Here is a 14,901-nt window from a genome sequence, read left to right on the forward strand (position 1 = left end):
GCAATACATTTGGCGGGAATTTGATCCCATTTTTGATTCACGCTTATTATATTTTGATCCGTGGCCGCAATACATTTGGCGGGAATTTGATCCCATAGTTATCTTTCATATTTCATCTGTAACATAGTAGGCTAAACATAAACAACAGTGCCCATCTGTGCCGTTAATTCATTCACTCACAGAAACGTGATTCAAATTTAAAGTCTTTTTGCATTTACAGACATTAGGACAAAGCACAAGAATAAAAAACTTAGGGTAGCTACTCACAATTCTCGGCTAGATCGGTCGCTCCTCAAAATGAAAATAAACCAGTACATGTTCTGAGGTAAATGTCCCAGGATTACTCCTCACAGTCACAGCCTCACAAGCCGAAAAGGTACATTAATCTGATTATTAAATTTGTTGTGTTATCGCGTTTATGAGGGACGTTGACACGTTTGCATGTGTCGCTTCAGATCATTTGCGTTTGAATATCGCACACTCTCCGTGGGCGGTCACATTAGCAGACTAATGAGCTGAGAGAACGATAATGAGATCGGCTGACACCCCTCTCTTTTTTATAGATTACATAAACAGAGAATATTTATTTTAGTTTTGAATTAGATATTTTAAAAGTACAAACTTAAATGATTATAAAGATATATTGCTCATGCTTGGGTGAATAGTATTCGCTGAGTTTTGTTTAAGTTTAGAGACGTGCTCCAGAAGAAAGGTTAACGGAGATGGAGAGACAGAAAGCACACCCTGTTTATTTTCTTTATTTTACAAAAGCACAATGTTTTATTTCGATTGTAAGTGGACACATAAAAAAATAGACATTCAACAGTTTATTTTTTTATATTTCTTAAGTGTGTATGACGAAAAATGACAGAGTATTTTAAGTCTATTTTCCTGCTACTGTATGTGAAAAAAATCGAGCAAAACGTGCCGGCGCGTTTGTCGACCCCAGAGGGTTAAAGAAATCTTAAACATCATAGCCACACAAATGGGGTTCAGGCAATGCGTATTGGTTATATTCACTGCATGCATAACGTTAGCCTATTCATAACAAAACGAAATATAAAACAACCCTGCCTCTTTTCATTGAAATTTTAAAAATATTACAATTATTAATATGGTCCAGGCAATATGTGCATTTGTACTAAACAACAAATGTTGCAGTAATCAACATTACAGTGCTCATCTTCACTGTAATAAAATTAAAAATGACAAAACTCAACTCTGTCTCTTTTTGTTAAACTTCAGTTTTATCAATAATAGCCATTATAAAAGTATAAGTAAAAGGTACAAGAAGCTATACAATAAGAAATAAAGCAAACAATTCAGTCAAAAGTCAGCGCTCTAGTCTAACGTTACAACAGTAAAGTTAAATAGCCTAAATATATAAAGTTTTGAAACTTCACTTAGCCAGGGAACAAATTATAGATTCACGAGACCAAAGATCGCCCGTTAGGTCTACACAAGACGAATTATATCTCATATTTAACCACTACAGAGACGTCAGCGGCAAACATCAGAACGACTAGCCGAGTAAAGGCTGTTCCAGGCGGGGTACATGAGCGCCGAACGCCCTGTGATCGCCTGGAATGGATCTCACAACCTAGATCAAATTTTCATAAATCTTTATAAATAAACCACAGATTTGAGCTTTAAACAACTACATTCTCACCTGAAAAACTCTTAAAACGACATTTTGAGACACAATGACAGTAATATATTTCAATTGTATATTAAAAAATGGTGCTTCTTATGTTGTCATTCCCCTTTTAGCACGTGCAAGTGACTATTCTCTGTCAACCAATCAACATTCTGCAGTGAGTCTAGCTCCACCCTTTAGGTACCGTACCACTGTGCTAAGTACCCCAACGGAAGGGTACTGAAAAAGTGGTATGGCTTTTGACAGTGGAAACGGAAATAATTGCGTACCATACTGTACTGTACCGTACCGCACCGCTCGGAAACGAGCCATAAGTTACCGACATGTACTCGGACCGAATCAAAACGCAGATTTCGGTGACACTTATGCCTCAGCTGTCGGTTGAAATACTTCCCTCTGGTTCTCCGAAACGGACGTAAGAAGCATCATCACCGCACGTGATCGCTAGTTAACCCTTTAACACGTACGATCGTTCACACCGGTGTGATTAGACACATAAGTAGACTACCTACTAGCAAAACAATACATTTATTGTTTGTAAAATACACAACGATGTCCATGGAAGCAGCAATAACAATCCTTTCAATTATAAATTGAAGACGTGTTTAGATGCATGGTTGTGATAACCACAACGAATAAAATTTACTCTATTCTTCTCACACTTCATTGGCCACTTTCATGTATTTTGGGAGAAGTGGATGAATTGACGGGCTATAGGCCTAAATCTGACAGATGCAATTCTCTGAACTGCGGTGCGTACTAACATGGCGAACATTATGCGTTAGATCAACTAACATGAGTCATGACCATTATAAAGGTTTCTTAAAAGATTAAACACATTCACTTACATGTATTTAAGAATAAAAAATATCAGCCAAGGACTGACTCGCCCGTCACGCAACCAATCACTATCACGTTTTGTTCCGCAACATGTTTAGTGTGAAAATGTAAAGTTGATGTCCCTACAATAACAGACCTACATACATCTAATAAATTAGTCAGGAGTCAGGAGAGGTGTCATATTTGGCCAGAGAAGACAAGAAATGTGTTAATATTTCTGCAAAAGAGAAGCTAGTTTGTAGCACACCAAGAATACACACTACTTTGCTGTTAATAGAAATGTAACTGCTATTTAGTGTTAAATTATTGTAGTTGGGTTAGGTGGCTTGGGTTTTATTGTGAATTTATTATGAAAATTTGTTGTGTTTTGTATTTAGTACACTTTAAATATTTCAGTATACTTTAAAAAATCTATATATTGTTAATTTTTAAGATTATTTTATTTATTTATTTTTCAATAAAAAAGCCGTTCTTTAATGTCATTCACCATCGTTTTGAGGCTCTTTTTTTAAAGTATCTGTTCAGGCACCGTTTAGGCAGCGGTACCGTTTTAAAAGTATTGATTTGGCACCGAAAAAAAAAAAAAAAACGATAGCCAACTCCAGTGAAAACTATGAATAGTTGTGCGTTCACTGTGTTTTTATCCTTGTTCGACTCCTTTGTGAGTCGAGTCTCCTGTGCGATCTGTGTTTGTTTGATGCTCAGAGCTTCAGTCATTTATGAGGTTGTGCTTTGTGTTAAGACGCTGCTTGAGAATGTTGACAGAAAGACAGTTTATTTGGGTTTGAAACAGAGCCATGATGTCTTGGTTGATTAATTGATTGATTGGTTGGTTGTTTGATCGATTTGATTGGTAACTTGGTTGGGTTTTTTTCTTGATTGATTTATGATTGATTTGATTGGTTGGTTGTTTGTTTTATTGGTTGGTTTTTCTTGGATGATTGGTGGTTTGTTTGTTTTTTCTACTTGGTTGGTTATTTTTTTCTTGGGTTGATTAGTTAATTGATTTGATTGGTTGGGTAGTTGGTTGTTTTTTTATTGGTTGGTTAATTGATTCGATTGGTTTTTTGGTTGATTGGTTGGTTTTTCTTGGATGATTGGTGGTTTGTTTGTTTTTTCTACTTGGTTGGTTGTTTTTTTCTTGGGTTGATTAGTTAATTGATTTGATTGGTTGGGTAGTTGGTTGTTTTTTTATTGGTTGGTTAATTGATTCGATTGGTTGGTTGTTTTGCTATTTTCTTGGTTTATTGGTTGGTTGGTAGATTTTGATTAGTTGGTTGGGTTTTTTTCTTGGTTGATTGTTTGTTTGGTTGATTGATTTGTTAGTTTTTTTCTTGGGTTTGTTGGTTGGTTGATTGATTTGATTGGTTGGTTGTTGTTTTTTCTTGGTTTATTGGTTGGTTTATTGATTCGATTGGTTGTTGGTTTTTTCTTGGGTTGGTTGATTAATTTGATTGGTTGGTTGGGTTTTTTTCTTGGTTTATCGGTTGATTGATTGGTTGTTTTGTTCTTGAAAGGAGTGGTTGTTTGGTTGTTGTTGTTTTTCTTGGGTTGGTTGGTTGATTTGGTTGGTTGGTTTTTTTTTCTCGGTTTATTGATCGGTTGATTGATTCGATTGGTTTTTTGGTTGATTGGTTGTATTGTTCTTGGATGATTGGTTGTTTTTCTTGGATGATTGGTTAGTTTTCTACTTGGTTTGGTTGATTGATGGATTGTTTTTATTGGTTGGTTTAGTTGATTGGTTGATTAGTTGGTTGGTTATTTTCTTGGTTTGGTTTATTAGTTGGTTGGTTGTTTTCTTGGTTGGTGGGTGGTTGGTTGATTGGTTGTTGTCTTTATTGGTTTGTTAGTTGATTGGTCGTTTTTTTACTTGGTTGGTGGTTTTCTTGGTTGTTTGGTTTATTAGTTGGTTTCTTGGTTGGTTGGTTGTTTGTTTGATTATTTTCTTGGTTTTTGGTTGGTTGTTTCCTTGGTAGTTTGATTGATTGGTTGGTTTTGTTGGTCGTTAGGTTGGTTGTTTGGTTGATATTTTAAATTGGTTGTTTGGTTGATTGGTCTGATTGGTTGGTGTAGTTGATTGGTTGGCTGTTGTTTTTTTAGTTTATTGGTTGGTTGGTAGTTTGGCTGCTTGGTTCCAGACAGTCATCACTGTACTACAGGACATTGTGACAAACGTTACAATAAACACATAATACGCTATATATACAGATGGTTTACATGGAAATATATGAATATCTTAATTAGAGCTATGTCTTGTGCTTTCAGGTGGACCATGTGGTGAACGGACACGCCGCTTCGAGGCAGCTGAAAGAGCAGGCGGAGAAGAGGTGAGCATCAGTCACTCTGATGCGTTTCTGTTCTCACTCAGTCTGATCGCTGAGCTTTTCTCTGCAGTGGGAAACACGTTTACTCCTGCCTGAACCTCCATCTGGAGCACATGTCTGGAGACGCAGCACAGCTGGAGCAGCTGACGGCCGGCCTGCACATCTGGCCTGATTTCCACGGCAACCGCTCTCCTCTGGCCGACCAGACGTCACGGGGATCGGTGAGGAACGCTGTGCTTGTTACAGAGCTGATGAAAAAATATAATATAATATAAAAACATAAGATTTAAATTTATATTTACATTTTACTATTTATTCATTATGTTCCAGTTTTCATTGTACTGCCTTTAATTTAATTTTTTTTTTTATTTTTTTTATTATTTATTAATAAAACTGATAACTGGACGTACATTTTCTGCAGAATATGTGAGTGGTGCTTACTGCGGCAAAATTTGGCACCAGGCAGTTGTTCGGATGTTGTGGGTGGTTGCTAGGGTTGTTGGTGCTGCTAGAATGAGAATATTGAGAATGAACTCCAAATTAACATTTATAGTAATGACATCTTTTTTTAAATTATATTTTTGGGCTTTTTTCCTTTATTTCAGAGGACAGAAATGTGGATTTAACAGGGACATTTGCTTAATGTCATGAAAATAATGTTAATAGCCCTATAAAGTACTTTTTTCTTTACGTTCTAGAAAGAAAGATTTTCTTTACGTTTAATATAATTTCTTATTTTAAACCATTAAGAAAAAAGACACATCAGATAGTTTTAGCTTTTATAACTAATGTTTGCAGTGGTGGAGAGTTGATTGATGATGTCACTGCTGGTGTGTGCAGGTTGTGGGACTCACTTTATCACAGACACTGGATGATTTAGCTCTGCTGTATCTAGCAACTCTTCAGGCCATCGCTGTAAGACACACACCACACACACACACACTCTCTCTCACATACACACACACAAACACACTCTCACTCACACACTAACTAAGTGTTCAGTATTACAGTGTTAATGTGATTGTGTGTCTCTGTTGTATGAAGCTTGGCACCAGACACATCCTAGATGCCATGAAAGAGGCAGGATATGACATCACAACCCTCTTCCTGTGCGGGGGGCTGAGCAAGAACGCGCTGTTCGTACAGACACACGCCAACACCACGGGTCAGTGCTCACTCACACACACGCTCATATATCTGACATGACATGACCAACACCACGGGTCAGTGCTCACTCACACACACGCTCATATATCTGACATGACATGACCAACACCACGGGTCAATGCTCACTCACACACACACTCACTCATTTATCTGACATGGTAGAGACCTGCGCGGGACGGATTTTATCCCGTTTCCTGCAAAAATATATGTTGTTTTCTCCCGCTGCCGCCCGCAACAATCAAGTTTCGTCCCGCTCCCGCCCGCAAAATCCTGCGGGTAAACGTATAAGTACTTTTTTTTTTTTTAAATACATTGCATATTCTGCCTGCTACTCTGATTTTTTTCACTTGCTCCCCTGTTGAATATAAAAAAGAAAAAAAAAGAAACGGAAAATAAACAAATGTTTTGTTTTATTTGCGTTTAATTCAATGGATGAACTTGAACAAGGAACTTAGAACAAATAAATACAGTAAAAAAAGTAAGAAATGTACATAAATAAAAATATACCATAATGATTATAGTATAGCCTAATAAATTATATAATAATAATAAACCTGGATTTCTTTCATGTTCAAAAGTAGCCTATATATAGGGCCTAATACTGCTTAAGAATGCCGCCTTTGCTTTTAGCAATTCCTTCAAAACATTAAACAAAAACTATCCTTATTCCTCAATAACAAAATATACCAATTTTAAATATTTAGCTAAATAAAAAAAAACTGAATTAACTAAAACAATAAAAAAAAAAACTGTATGACTACTTAATGTGCCCATGCAGGAATAGCATGTCGTTCACTGATGAGGGCTTCAGATTAATCCGTCTCTGCTCCAGTATGCGACCGCAAATACTGAAAGCCCTCTCCGATGGTGCGCTGGAAGCTGGAATGCAAAGTACATGGCGTGTGTCATGCGGTGCAGACATTTTGCCTCTGTGTGGTAGGCTTGGCTGTTCTGCGCCTATGAACCACGCGAGAGTTAGCTTCCGACCATGTGCCTGTAAATCGTTTTTATTTTAGTTATCCTTGTTGGTTGTGCATTAGATAAATAACGGTTTATTTGTTTCTAGTTATTTTATTTTGTTCTATATTTCCCACAAATAATTTTATTTTCCCGCAACCCGCACACAATAATATCTTGCCGCCCGCACCCGCATTCACCCATCAAATATTGTCCCGCGCCGCACTCGGTTGCGCTGGGTCCCGGGGTAGTCTCGCAGAAGTGCAGGTCTCTACACTCAGGTATCTGACATGACATGACCAACACCACGGGTCAGTGCTCTGAGGGATGTGTGTGTGTGTTTCAGGGCTGCCGGTGGTCCTGTCGGCCGAACCAGAGGCCGTTCTGTTGGGAGCTGCTGTGATCGGAGCCTGTGCTTCATCTGACTGTGGCTCAATACAGGTAAAAAACACACACACACACACACACACACTCAGCCGCTGTGATCGGAGCCTGTCCTTCATCTGACTGTGACTCCATACAGGTTCAACACACACACACACACACACTATGGGTGGAACGGTACACAGAAGTCACGGTTCGATACCAGTTTGGTACAATGGAGCGAATAGCAAAACAAAAATGCAGAAGGCAATTTTTTTTTAATTGTGCATGTCTCAGGCTGTACCACCTAGTGTATTACTACATTTCTCTCTTTCTCTGTGTGAAAGTAAAGGCATATAACCAGTTTATTTGTAGTGCATTGACAATATTTATATATAATTCGTTTATTAATTAAATTAATAAAAAGAAAAAAAAGACATTGATAACATTGACATTGATGGTAATTGTACCTGAATTAATTTAAAATTAATTTGATATTTCAGTTCAATATATTTGTTTTCCTTAATTTTAATTAACACTAACTTTATTCTCATCTGAATTATATAAAAAAAATATTTCTGTATAAAATAATACTATCATTAATAAAACATTTGATTTTCTTTTTTAATCAATGTAGAATGTGTAACTAAAAACTAAACAGATTAGTGCTCTGAGGACAAGAAATGAAAACCAATGCAATATAATGAATGTCCAAAAGATGGCACTGACAGATTGTTTTTAAATGGGTTGGATAAATAGATAAGATAACAGCTGTCATGAGTCATGAATGATTTGCTGGTCAAAACGGAAAAGATATATAGTTCTGATTTTCCCCCTCCCGTTTATCTACAGCTCATATCTAGAATTCTAAAGTGAAATAAAGTAGCGCTGTAATAATGTTTTTATGAATTAACCGGAGAAAGTGAGAGAGAGCCAGAGAGAGAGAGAGAGACCTAATAGTGAGTAATTGAGTAACCTAATATTGAAGCTTGTTGGTTTAATTAATTGTAACTGACTGGGAAACCGAAGTTTTCCTAAACTTGCGATCTTAAAGGAGGGTTAAATGCTTTTTCATGCATAGTGAGTTTTTTACACTGTTAAAGAGTTGGATTCCCATGCCAAACATGGACAAAGTTTCAAAAATTAAGTTGTAGGTTTGATGGAGTATTTCTGTGCCACAAATACTCTTAAGTTTAAGAAAGTTTTTTCCGAGTATGGGCGTGTGTGACGTCAGATGCGCCGGAATTTCCTTATACGGGTCCTAAAGGCACTTCTCCCGGAAGGGCGCGCGCGCACCTGTAGCCTAGAGCGAGAGAGTGAAGGCAGTATGCCCATCAAAGCGCTGTGCTTGGCTTTTGCAGATCGTCTAATGCTTAAGGATGGAGCAGTCTTGATAAAGGTTCACGGTCGTGCGTTGGAACCGCAGGCGGTGAGTAAAACTGCTTCAAATGTCGTGTGTTGTGAACTATCGGCGTGTAAGCGCAGCAAGTAAACAACATGATCACGTATAGTTAATGTATCTATGGAGCATGCGATGTATGGTGTGTGTGTGTGTGTGTGTGTGTGTGTGTGTGTGTGTGTGTGTGTGTGTGTGTGTGTGTGTGTGTGTGTGTGTGTGTGTGTGTGTGTGTGTGTGTGTGTGTGTGTGTGTGTGTGTGTCTGTCTGTGTGTGTGTGTGTGTGTGTGTGTTTATATACATTTGTTTAGCTGGCCACTGTAGGTGTCTTGTTGTTTATTGTAAAACCAAATCATGTCCTCATAAACCACAAGTAAACACACACAAATGTTGTAAAACTCGCGCATGACACGGTGTTCTAAAAACACCAAGTTCAAATAATTTCTACTTTTAAAAAACTCTCGAGACCTTGCGTTTTTCCCCCATTTCACTGCCCATCTCACGGGATCTGATTCGGGATCAAAAATGTATGGCTGAATCTGATTGTTAGCCATGGTTTGTTTTGGGATGTCACAGCTTCCAGACGCTCTCAACACAAATGCTTTGCGCGCTCGTGATTATTTAGCTCCGCCCACACCCGCTCAGTTTTTTCCGGAAAGACTCGGTACAGCCTATCTTTCTTTTATAAATATAATAAAACTGAAGACTTTTTGGAGATATGAAGGATGCAATACTACTCTATAGGGACTCAAGATTAACATGAGATTGACTGAAACTGAGTGTTTCACCCCCCCTTTAAAGAGGCCGGCGGGTCCTCTAAAGGCCTCATTATGCTTCTGCGTCAACTCCACAGCGTAACTACGCCCTCACTCCAACAGGGGTCATGGCCGTTTTATGGTTCTGCGTCAGGTTGCGTTGCATCGTGGTGCATCTGACCAATCAGAGCGGAGGGGTCGGAGAGGGGTTCGTGGCAACGCAGAGGGGTCTGCGGGGGTACGCCGCCGATTTGACGCAGAAGTATAAAACAGGCCTAACTCTTGTGGGTCGCCACCACTCGCCATACTCGTCCTTAGTGCTGCTGTCTGTGACTCACTCACTGGACAGTCGTCGACCTGACAAAAAACTGCCTAAGGCGCGGGGCTACAGATTATGTGTCCCTAAAGAACCCGCGTATGTAACAGTAGTTCCGCATTACATTAATTAATTTGCATTTATTTGTATACAGTGTATTCTCCGTGTAAATTCATGCACCAAACTTCTTGTCTCTCTTCTCAGGAAGCAATGATGAAGATGAGCAGAATCGGGCATGTCGTCAGACCAAACCCTGCTCTAGAAAGGTGCCATCCAATGATGTTTCTCGTAATAAAGCATTAATCCACATAGCAGAGATTTAATACAGTCATAGATCAGGATTCATGTCTCCTGCATGAGTAATGAATGATTATTGGTCTCTGTGTGTAAAGCTTTTACAGAAGGAAGTACGCTGTGTTTCTACGTCTTTATGATCATCAGAAGGAGTGTGTGGCGCTGATGGAGGATGATGGAGTTTGACACACAGACGGCCAGATTAAACACTAGAAGAGTCTGCTTCAAATGACCAAAAACACTAGATTTGTATTCATCTTAACATTATAAGTGTTCAGCCTTTTACACAAATGAGCAGGAGTGAGGAAAATATCACCAGATGAAACCACTTTATAAACAAGTGTTCGACCATAACTAGAATCAGTGTTGTAATATGCATTTCAGAGCAATAAAAGGCTTTTAAAAATATATACTTTTGCAATATTTATTCTTTTGTGTGTGTGTGTGTGTGTGTGTGTGTGTGTGTGTGTGTGTGTGTGTGTGTGTGTTTGTGTGTGTGTGTGTGTGTGAGAGTGTGTGTGTGTGTGTGTGTGTGTGTGTGTGTGTGTGTGTGTGTGTGTGTGTGTGTGTGTGTGTGTGTGTGTGTGTGTGTGTGTGTGTGTGTGTGTGTGTGAGAGGGGTTGTGTGTTGTCTTTTTAACTTTAGGATAGGGTTCCTCGCAGGAGAATGATCATATATGGGGATCTGAGGCATCTAAACGATTGAACAGCCCTGCTCTAGTAGAAAGGAGTCACTTGCGCTTCAGCCTAGTTAGTCCTCACAGAAAAGGACACAAAAATCTGAGGAAAAGGACCCAAGGTCTAGCGAGGACCAAGGAGCAGGACCGGAGCACAGAACGTTTTAATATTTTTATTACTATAGAATGACTAACGTTTCGACCAGGGTGCGAACTACGGGGGAGCTAGGGGGAGCTCGGCTCCCCTTAATAAGACATGGGCTCCCCTGAAAACGTGATTCATGAAATTTTGGGGGGGTCTCAAAAAATATTGACTGTTTCATTTTTACGTGCAATTTCAGTTTTGTGTAATGTGATCATCGTGGAGAATTATGTCTAAAATAGCAAAATATCATTCATTCATGCATGTATGATGGCGATTTAAACCTAATTCACTTCAATAAAGATAACTGTACATGCTATTCATGAGCATCAAGGTGTGGTGGCGCTGCGGTGCAAATTCCAATCATGGTTAGTAGGCTACATGTTAACTCATGTTAAAAAATATAAACTGTGGAGGCCATTGATCTGCGCGCGAAGTCCTTGAAATCCATTTCTTGTTAAGGTAAGGCATGTTATTCCCAATTATGTTGTGGCTGGGTTGTTATAGGTCTGCGTGACTCTCGATTTCTTAGGCCAAATAGAACGGAGGAATTATGGTATTCTGTAGCCTGACGAGTAATTTAACCCTTGTTCAAGTCAAAGACAGACTATGTATCTATAGACTATTTGGGGATGGCAGTTTGCTGTTTGACTTATCAATTTGTGTCGATAAAGTATAATAGGGTGAATCATGTATATAGTGCTTGCATAGTGCATATATTTGTAGCTGTTATGTATCTTTGGAAGTCCTTGAAATTAATAGGTTTCAAAACGCAGCGCAGCGTTCCGCGTCCTGTCTAAAAGGTGCTTCAGTCCTCGGCGCACGCAAGTGCAGTGATTTAAAAGCTTACTTCACCAGCAATGCTGCATACTTCTAGACTCAGACGGTAAGTAGGAAGGTAAGAATTCTTCTCAGTACAAGAAACTTTCGTCAGTGCACAGTAGTGGGAGACGGTGGTTTAAAAGCTTACTTCATCAGCCATGCTGCATACTTCTAGACTCAGACAGTAAGTAGGAAGGTAAGGATTCTTCTCAGTATAAGATACTTTCAGCAGTGCACAGTAGTGAAACAGTGACTTTAAAGCTTTCTTCACCAGCGATGCTGCATATTTCTAGACTCAGACCGTAAGTAGGAAGATAAAGATTTTTCTCAGTATAGAACACTTTTGGCCTCCTACTGACACTGCTGGGCCATCTAAGCAAGGTATGCATTGTTTGAAATATAGGCTAATTATAAGTGAAATATAATAACTAAGTGTTGGGCCATTGTTTAGAAAGGCCATGGACTAAGACATGCCTAACATCCCAATCACAACTGCCAATCACTTTAAAAACAAATGTTGTCAATATAATATTATACTTTGTGAATAAACATTTTATATGTCTACATATGAGTACCCAATCTACAGCCAAGAAATCATTTTGTTTTTTTGTAATTGTTGTATTTCTATAATGCACTTTATCTTTCTCTGCACACTGAGCATTAATATTCATAACATAACTTTGTTTAGGAAGGTTTCCAAATGAACCAGTAGACTACTTTCACGGTAGGCTACTATTTTTCCAATATATTTGTCTGAAAGTATGTTTTATCTTCTCTTTTAAAAGGCAGACAGAGGGAATTGGATGAGGCTCTTCTGAACATGGTGGTGAAGGATCTGCAGCCCTTCACCATCGTGGAGGATGAGGGTTTCAGGGCCTTTGTGAATGTCCTCCCATCCCGGAAGGTGCTTAAAACAATGGTCAGCGAAAGGTACAACACAACCAAGGAGAAGACAATGGAGGACCTACAAAAGGGGGAATTTGTTAGCCTTACGGCTGACATGTGGTCTTCCATTAATATGGATGGATATCTTGGTGTAACATGCCATTACATAACACCAGAGGCAACAATGGCAACTGTTTTACTGGGTGTAAGGAGGTTTTACCAAACCCACACAGCCCAGCATCTCATGGAGGCTAAAGCCTTGCTAATGGCTGAGTGGGGAATAACCTCCAAAGTTCACTGCATGGTGACTGACAATGCATCCAACATGATCCTAAGTGCCCAGCTACTCAACCTTCGCCATGTCCCATGTTTTGCTCATAATTTGAATTTGATAGTGAAAAAGGCCCTGGATCAAACCCCAGTCATCAATGAAATTCGCCAGAAAGCCAGAAAGATAGTGGGGTTGTTCAGATCCAGCTGCAAAGCAAAGGACAAGCTTGTGGAGATGCAGAGCTTGATGGGCAGACCAAGTCTGAAAATGATACAGGAGGTTGAAACGAGATGGAACAACACATTCGACATGCTACAACGCTTGTATGAGCAACGTGAGCCAGTGGGTGCTGCACTTGCCAATTTAAACAGTGATACTGCTCCCCTGACAAGTCTTGAGTATGACATTATTCAAAAGTCATTGACACTTCTTCAACCATTCAAACTAGCAACAACAGAGATGTCAGAGGAACAGAGAGTGTCTGCTTCAAAGCTCATACCATTGTACAGGATGTTGCAGCACAAGCTTGCACAGAAAAAAGGAAATGCAACGCAGGAATCAACTGTACAATTAGGTAGGACACTATGACCATACGTGTAATTGGCCATAACTCTCATATTGTTGTCATTATTTTAATTAATATGGTTTTCTCTTGTGTTGGCTCATAGGCTCACATCTACAAGAAGGTCTGCACTCCAGATGTGGAGGGTACGAGGCTTTTAGAGCCTTGGCACTGGCTACACTGCTGGACCCAAGGTTTAAAAATGTGGCTTTTGGAAATCCTGCCAAACCCCTGGATGCTGAAAAGCACATCACACTGGAGTGTGCTTCACTGATGCGTTCAAACACAACTCCTGGTGAGTTTCAGTCTATGTTATCTTATGTAATGTGATTCATGAAATTTATACTTCATATGTGTTGTCAGTTTATGATTTGTTACTAATTGCCGTTTTCTTTTAATTCAGAACCACAAATGTCAACATCAGGCCCATCATCATCAACACCAGTTGAAACACAAGACAGTTTATGGGAACATTTTGACAATCGTATCCGTGAGACCCAGATGATACACAATCCTACAGCTGATGCCACAGTGGAAGTGAAAAAATACCTCAGCGATGCGTTTTTGCCCAGAACTCATGATCCTCTACCTTACTGGAAAGAGAGAGCAGTAATCTTTCCTCATTTGAATGTCCTAGCTAAAAAATATCTTTGTATGCCAGCAACAAGTGTCCCTTGTGAGAGAATTTTTTCAAAGGCTGGAGAAATTATCTGTAAAAAAAAGAAGTAGGCTGAGTCCTTCAACAGCAGAGAAATTAATATTTTTGAATAAAAATCTATAAGAAAGGGAGACATTGTGGCTTGATTTATTTTTATTAATATTCATTTTTCATGACCAAAATCACATTATGCAATGTGAAGAGACTACAGGTTACAAGCTTCATATATTACAAAAATACAATAATAAAAAAAAAAAACCAACACATTTTTTTATTAGCTCTTTGTAAAGGTTGTTTCAGATCAACACCTGCAAGTGACCACTAGGTGTCACCGTGGAGACGGGTTTCGGATTGATTCGAAGCCTCGAAACAAAATGGCACATTTGCTTCGACTGTTTCATTGCTTCACGAAGCCTCGATCTGCCCATCACTAGATGACGGCCACTCATCTGACTTCACAAGGGCCCAGTGCTCAGGTCTTATACCTTTTTCTTATCGTTAAGTGTCCAATTAGCACTCATACAGTTATCTTTTTCTACTTGCTCCTCCTTGACCTGTCACCATGATTAAAAACACCTGCATCGTTATTTTATTTTTTAATTGAGGCAACCTTCTTTGCGCATGCGTATCTTTTAAAAATGGCTTTATACATGATTTTCAGGTACTTTTCCATGCCCTTTCACCCAGTTTCTTCTCCTGTCCTTACCTATAAACTGCCTGTTGGCCTAGTTTTCTGTTCATCTCCTCCCCTCAGGCCTAGTTTTCTGTTCATCTCATATCATTAGGCCTGGTTTTCTCCAGCATTACAGCATTTTA

At 39.1% G+C, this 14,901-nt stretch overlaps 1 protein-coding gene and 1 long non-coding RNA gene across 4 annotated transcripts in view; both read left to right on the plus strand.

The window, feature by feature from the left end:
- LOC143747603 (FGGY carbohydrate kinase domain-containing protein-like) overlaps positions 1 to 10,477 on the plus strand; it is a 45,283-nt gene extending 34,806 nt beyond the window's left edge. Inside the window, exons 10-16 of one of the 3 annotated variants that reach the window (XM_077240426.1) lie at positions 4,763 to 4,824; positions 4,892 to 5,042; positions 5,662 to 5,736; positions 5,866 to 5,986; positions 7,292 to 7,386; positions 9,980 to 10,041; positions 10,168 to 10,477. In XM_077240426.1, the coding sequence (XP_077096541.1) occupies positions 4,763 to 4,824; positions 4,892 to 5,042; positions 5,662 to 5,736; positions 5,866 to 5,986; positions 7,292 to 7,386; positions 9,980 to 10,041; positions 10,168 to 10,255 (654 nt within the window). In that variant the 3' untranslated portion in view covers positions 10,256 to 10,477. Of the gene's footprint in view, positions 1 to 4,762; positions 4,825 to 4,891; positions 5,043 to 5,661; positions 5,737 to 5,865; positions 5,987 to 7,291; positions 7,387 to 8,669; positions 8,738 to 9,979; positions 10,042 to 10,167 lie in introns of those variants that run through there. The other 2 variants (XM_077240427.1, XM_077240428.1) reach the window with 2 other exon arrangements.
- Positions 10,478 to 13,533: 3,056 nt separating this feature from the next.
- LOC143747585 (uncharacterized) lies at positions 13,534 to 14,216 on the plus strand. Its single transcript, XR_013206763.1, has 2 exons — positions 13,534 to 13,722; positions 13,831 to 14,216. It is a non-coding gene; the product is annotated as an uncharacterized LOC143747585 (long non-coding RNA).
- Positions 14,217 to 14,901: the final 685 nt, after the last annotated feature.

Source organism: Siphateles boraxobius, unplaced genomic scaffold (genome assembly GCF_051911475.1).
Source record: "Siphateles boraxobius isolate OS27281-9 unplaced genomic scaffold, OSU_SipBor_1 23, whole genome shotgun sequence".
Classification (NCBI taxonomy): domain Eukaryota; kingdom Metazoa; phylum Chordata; class Actinopteri; order Cypriniformes; family Leuciscidae; genus Siphateles; species Siphateles boraxobius.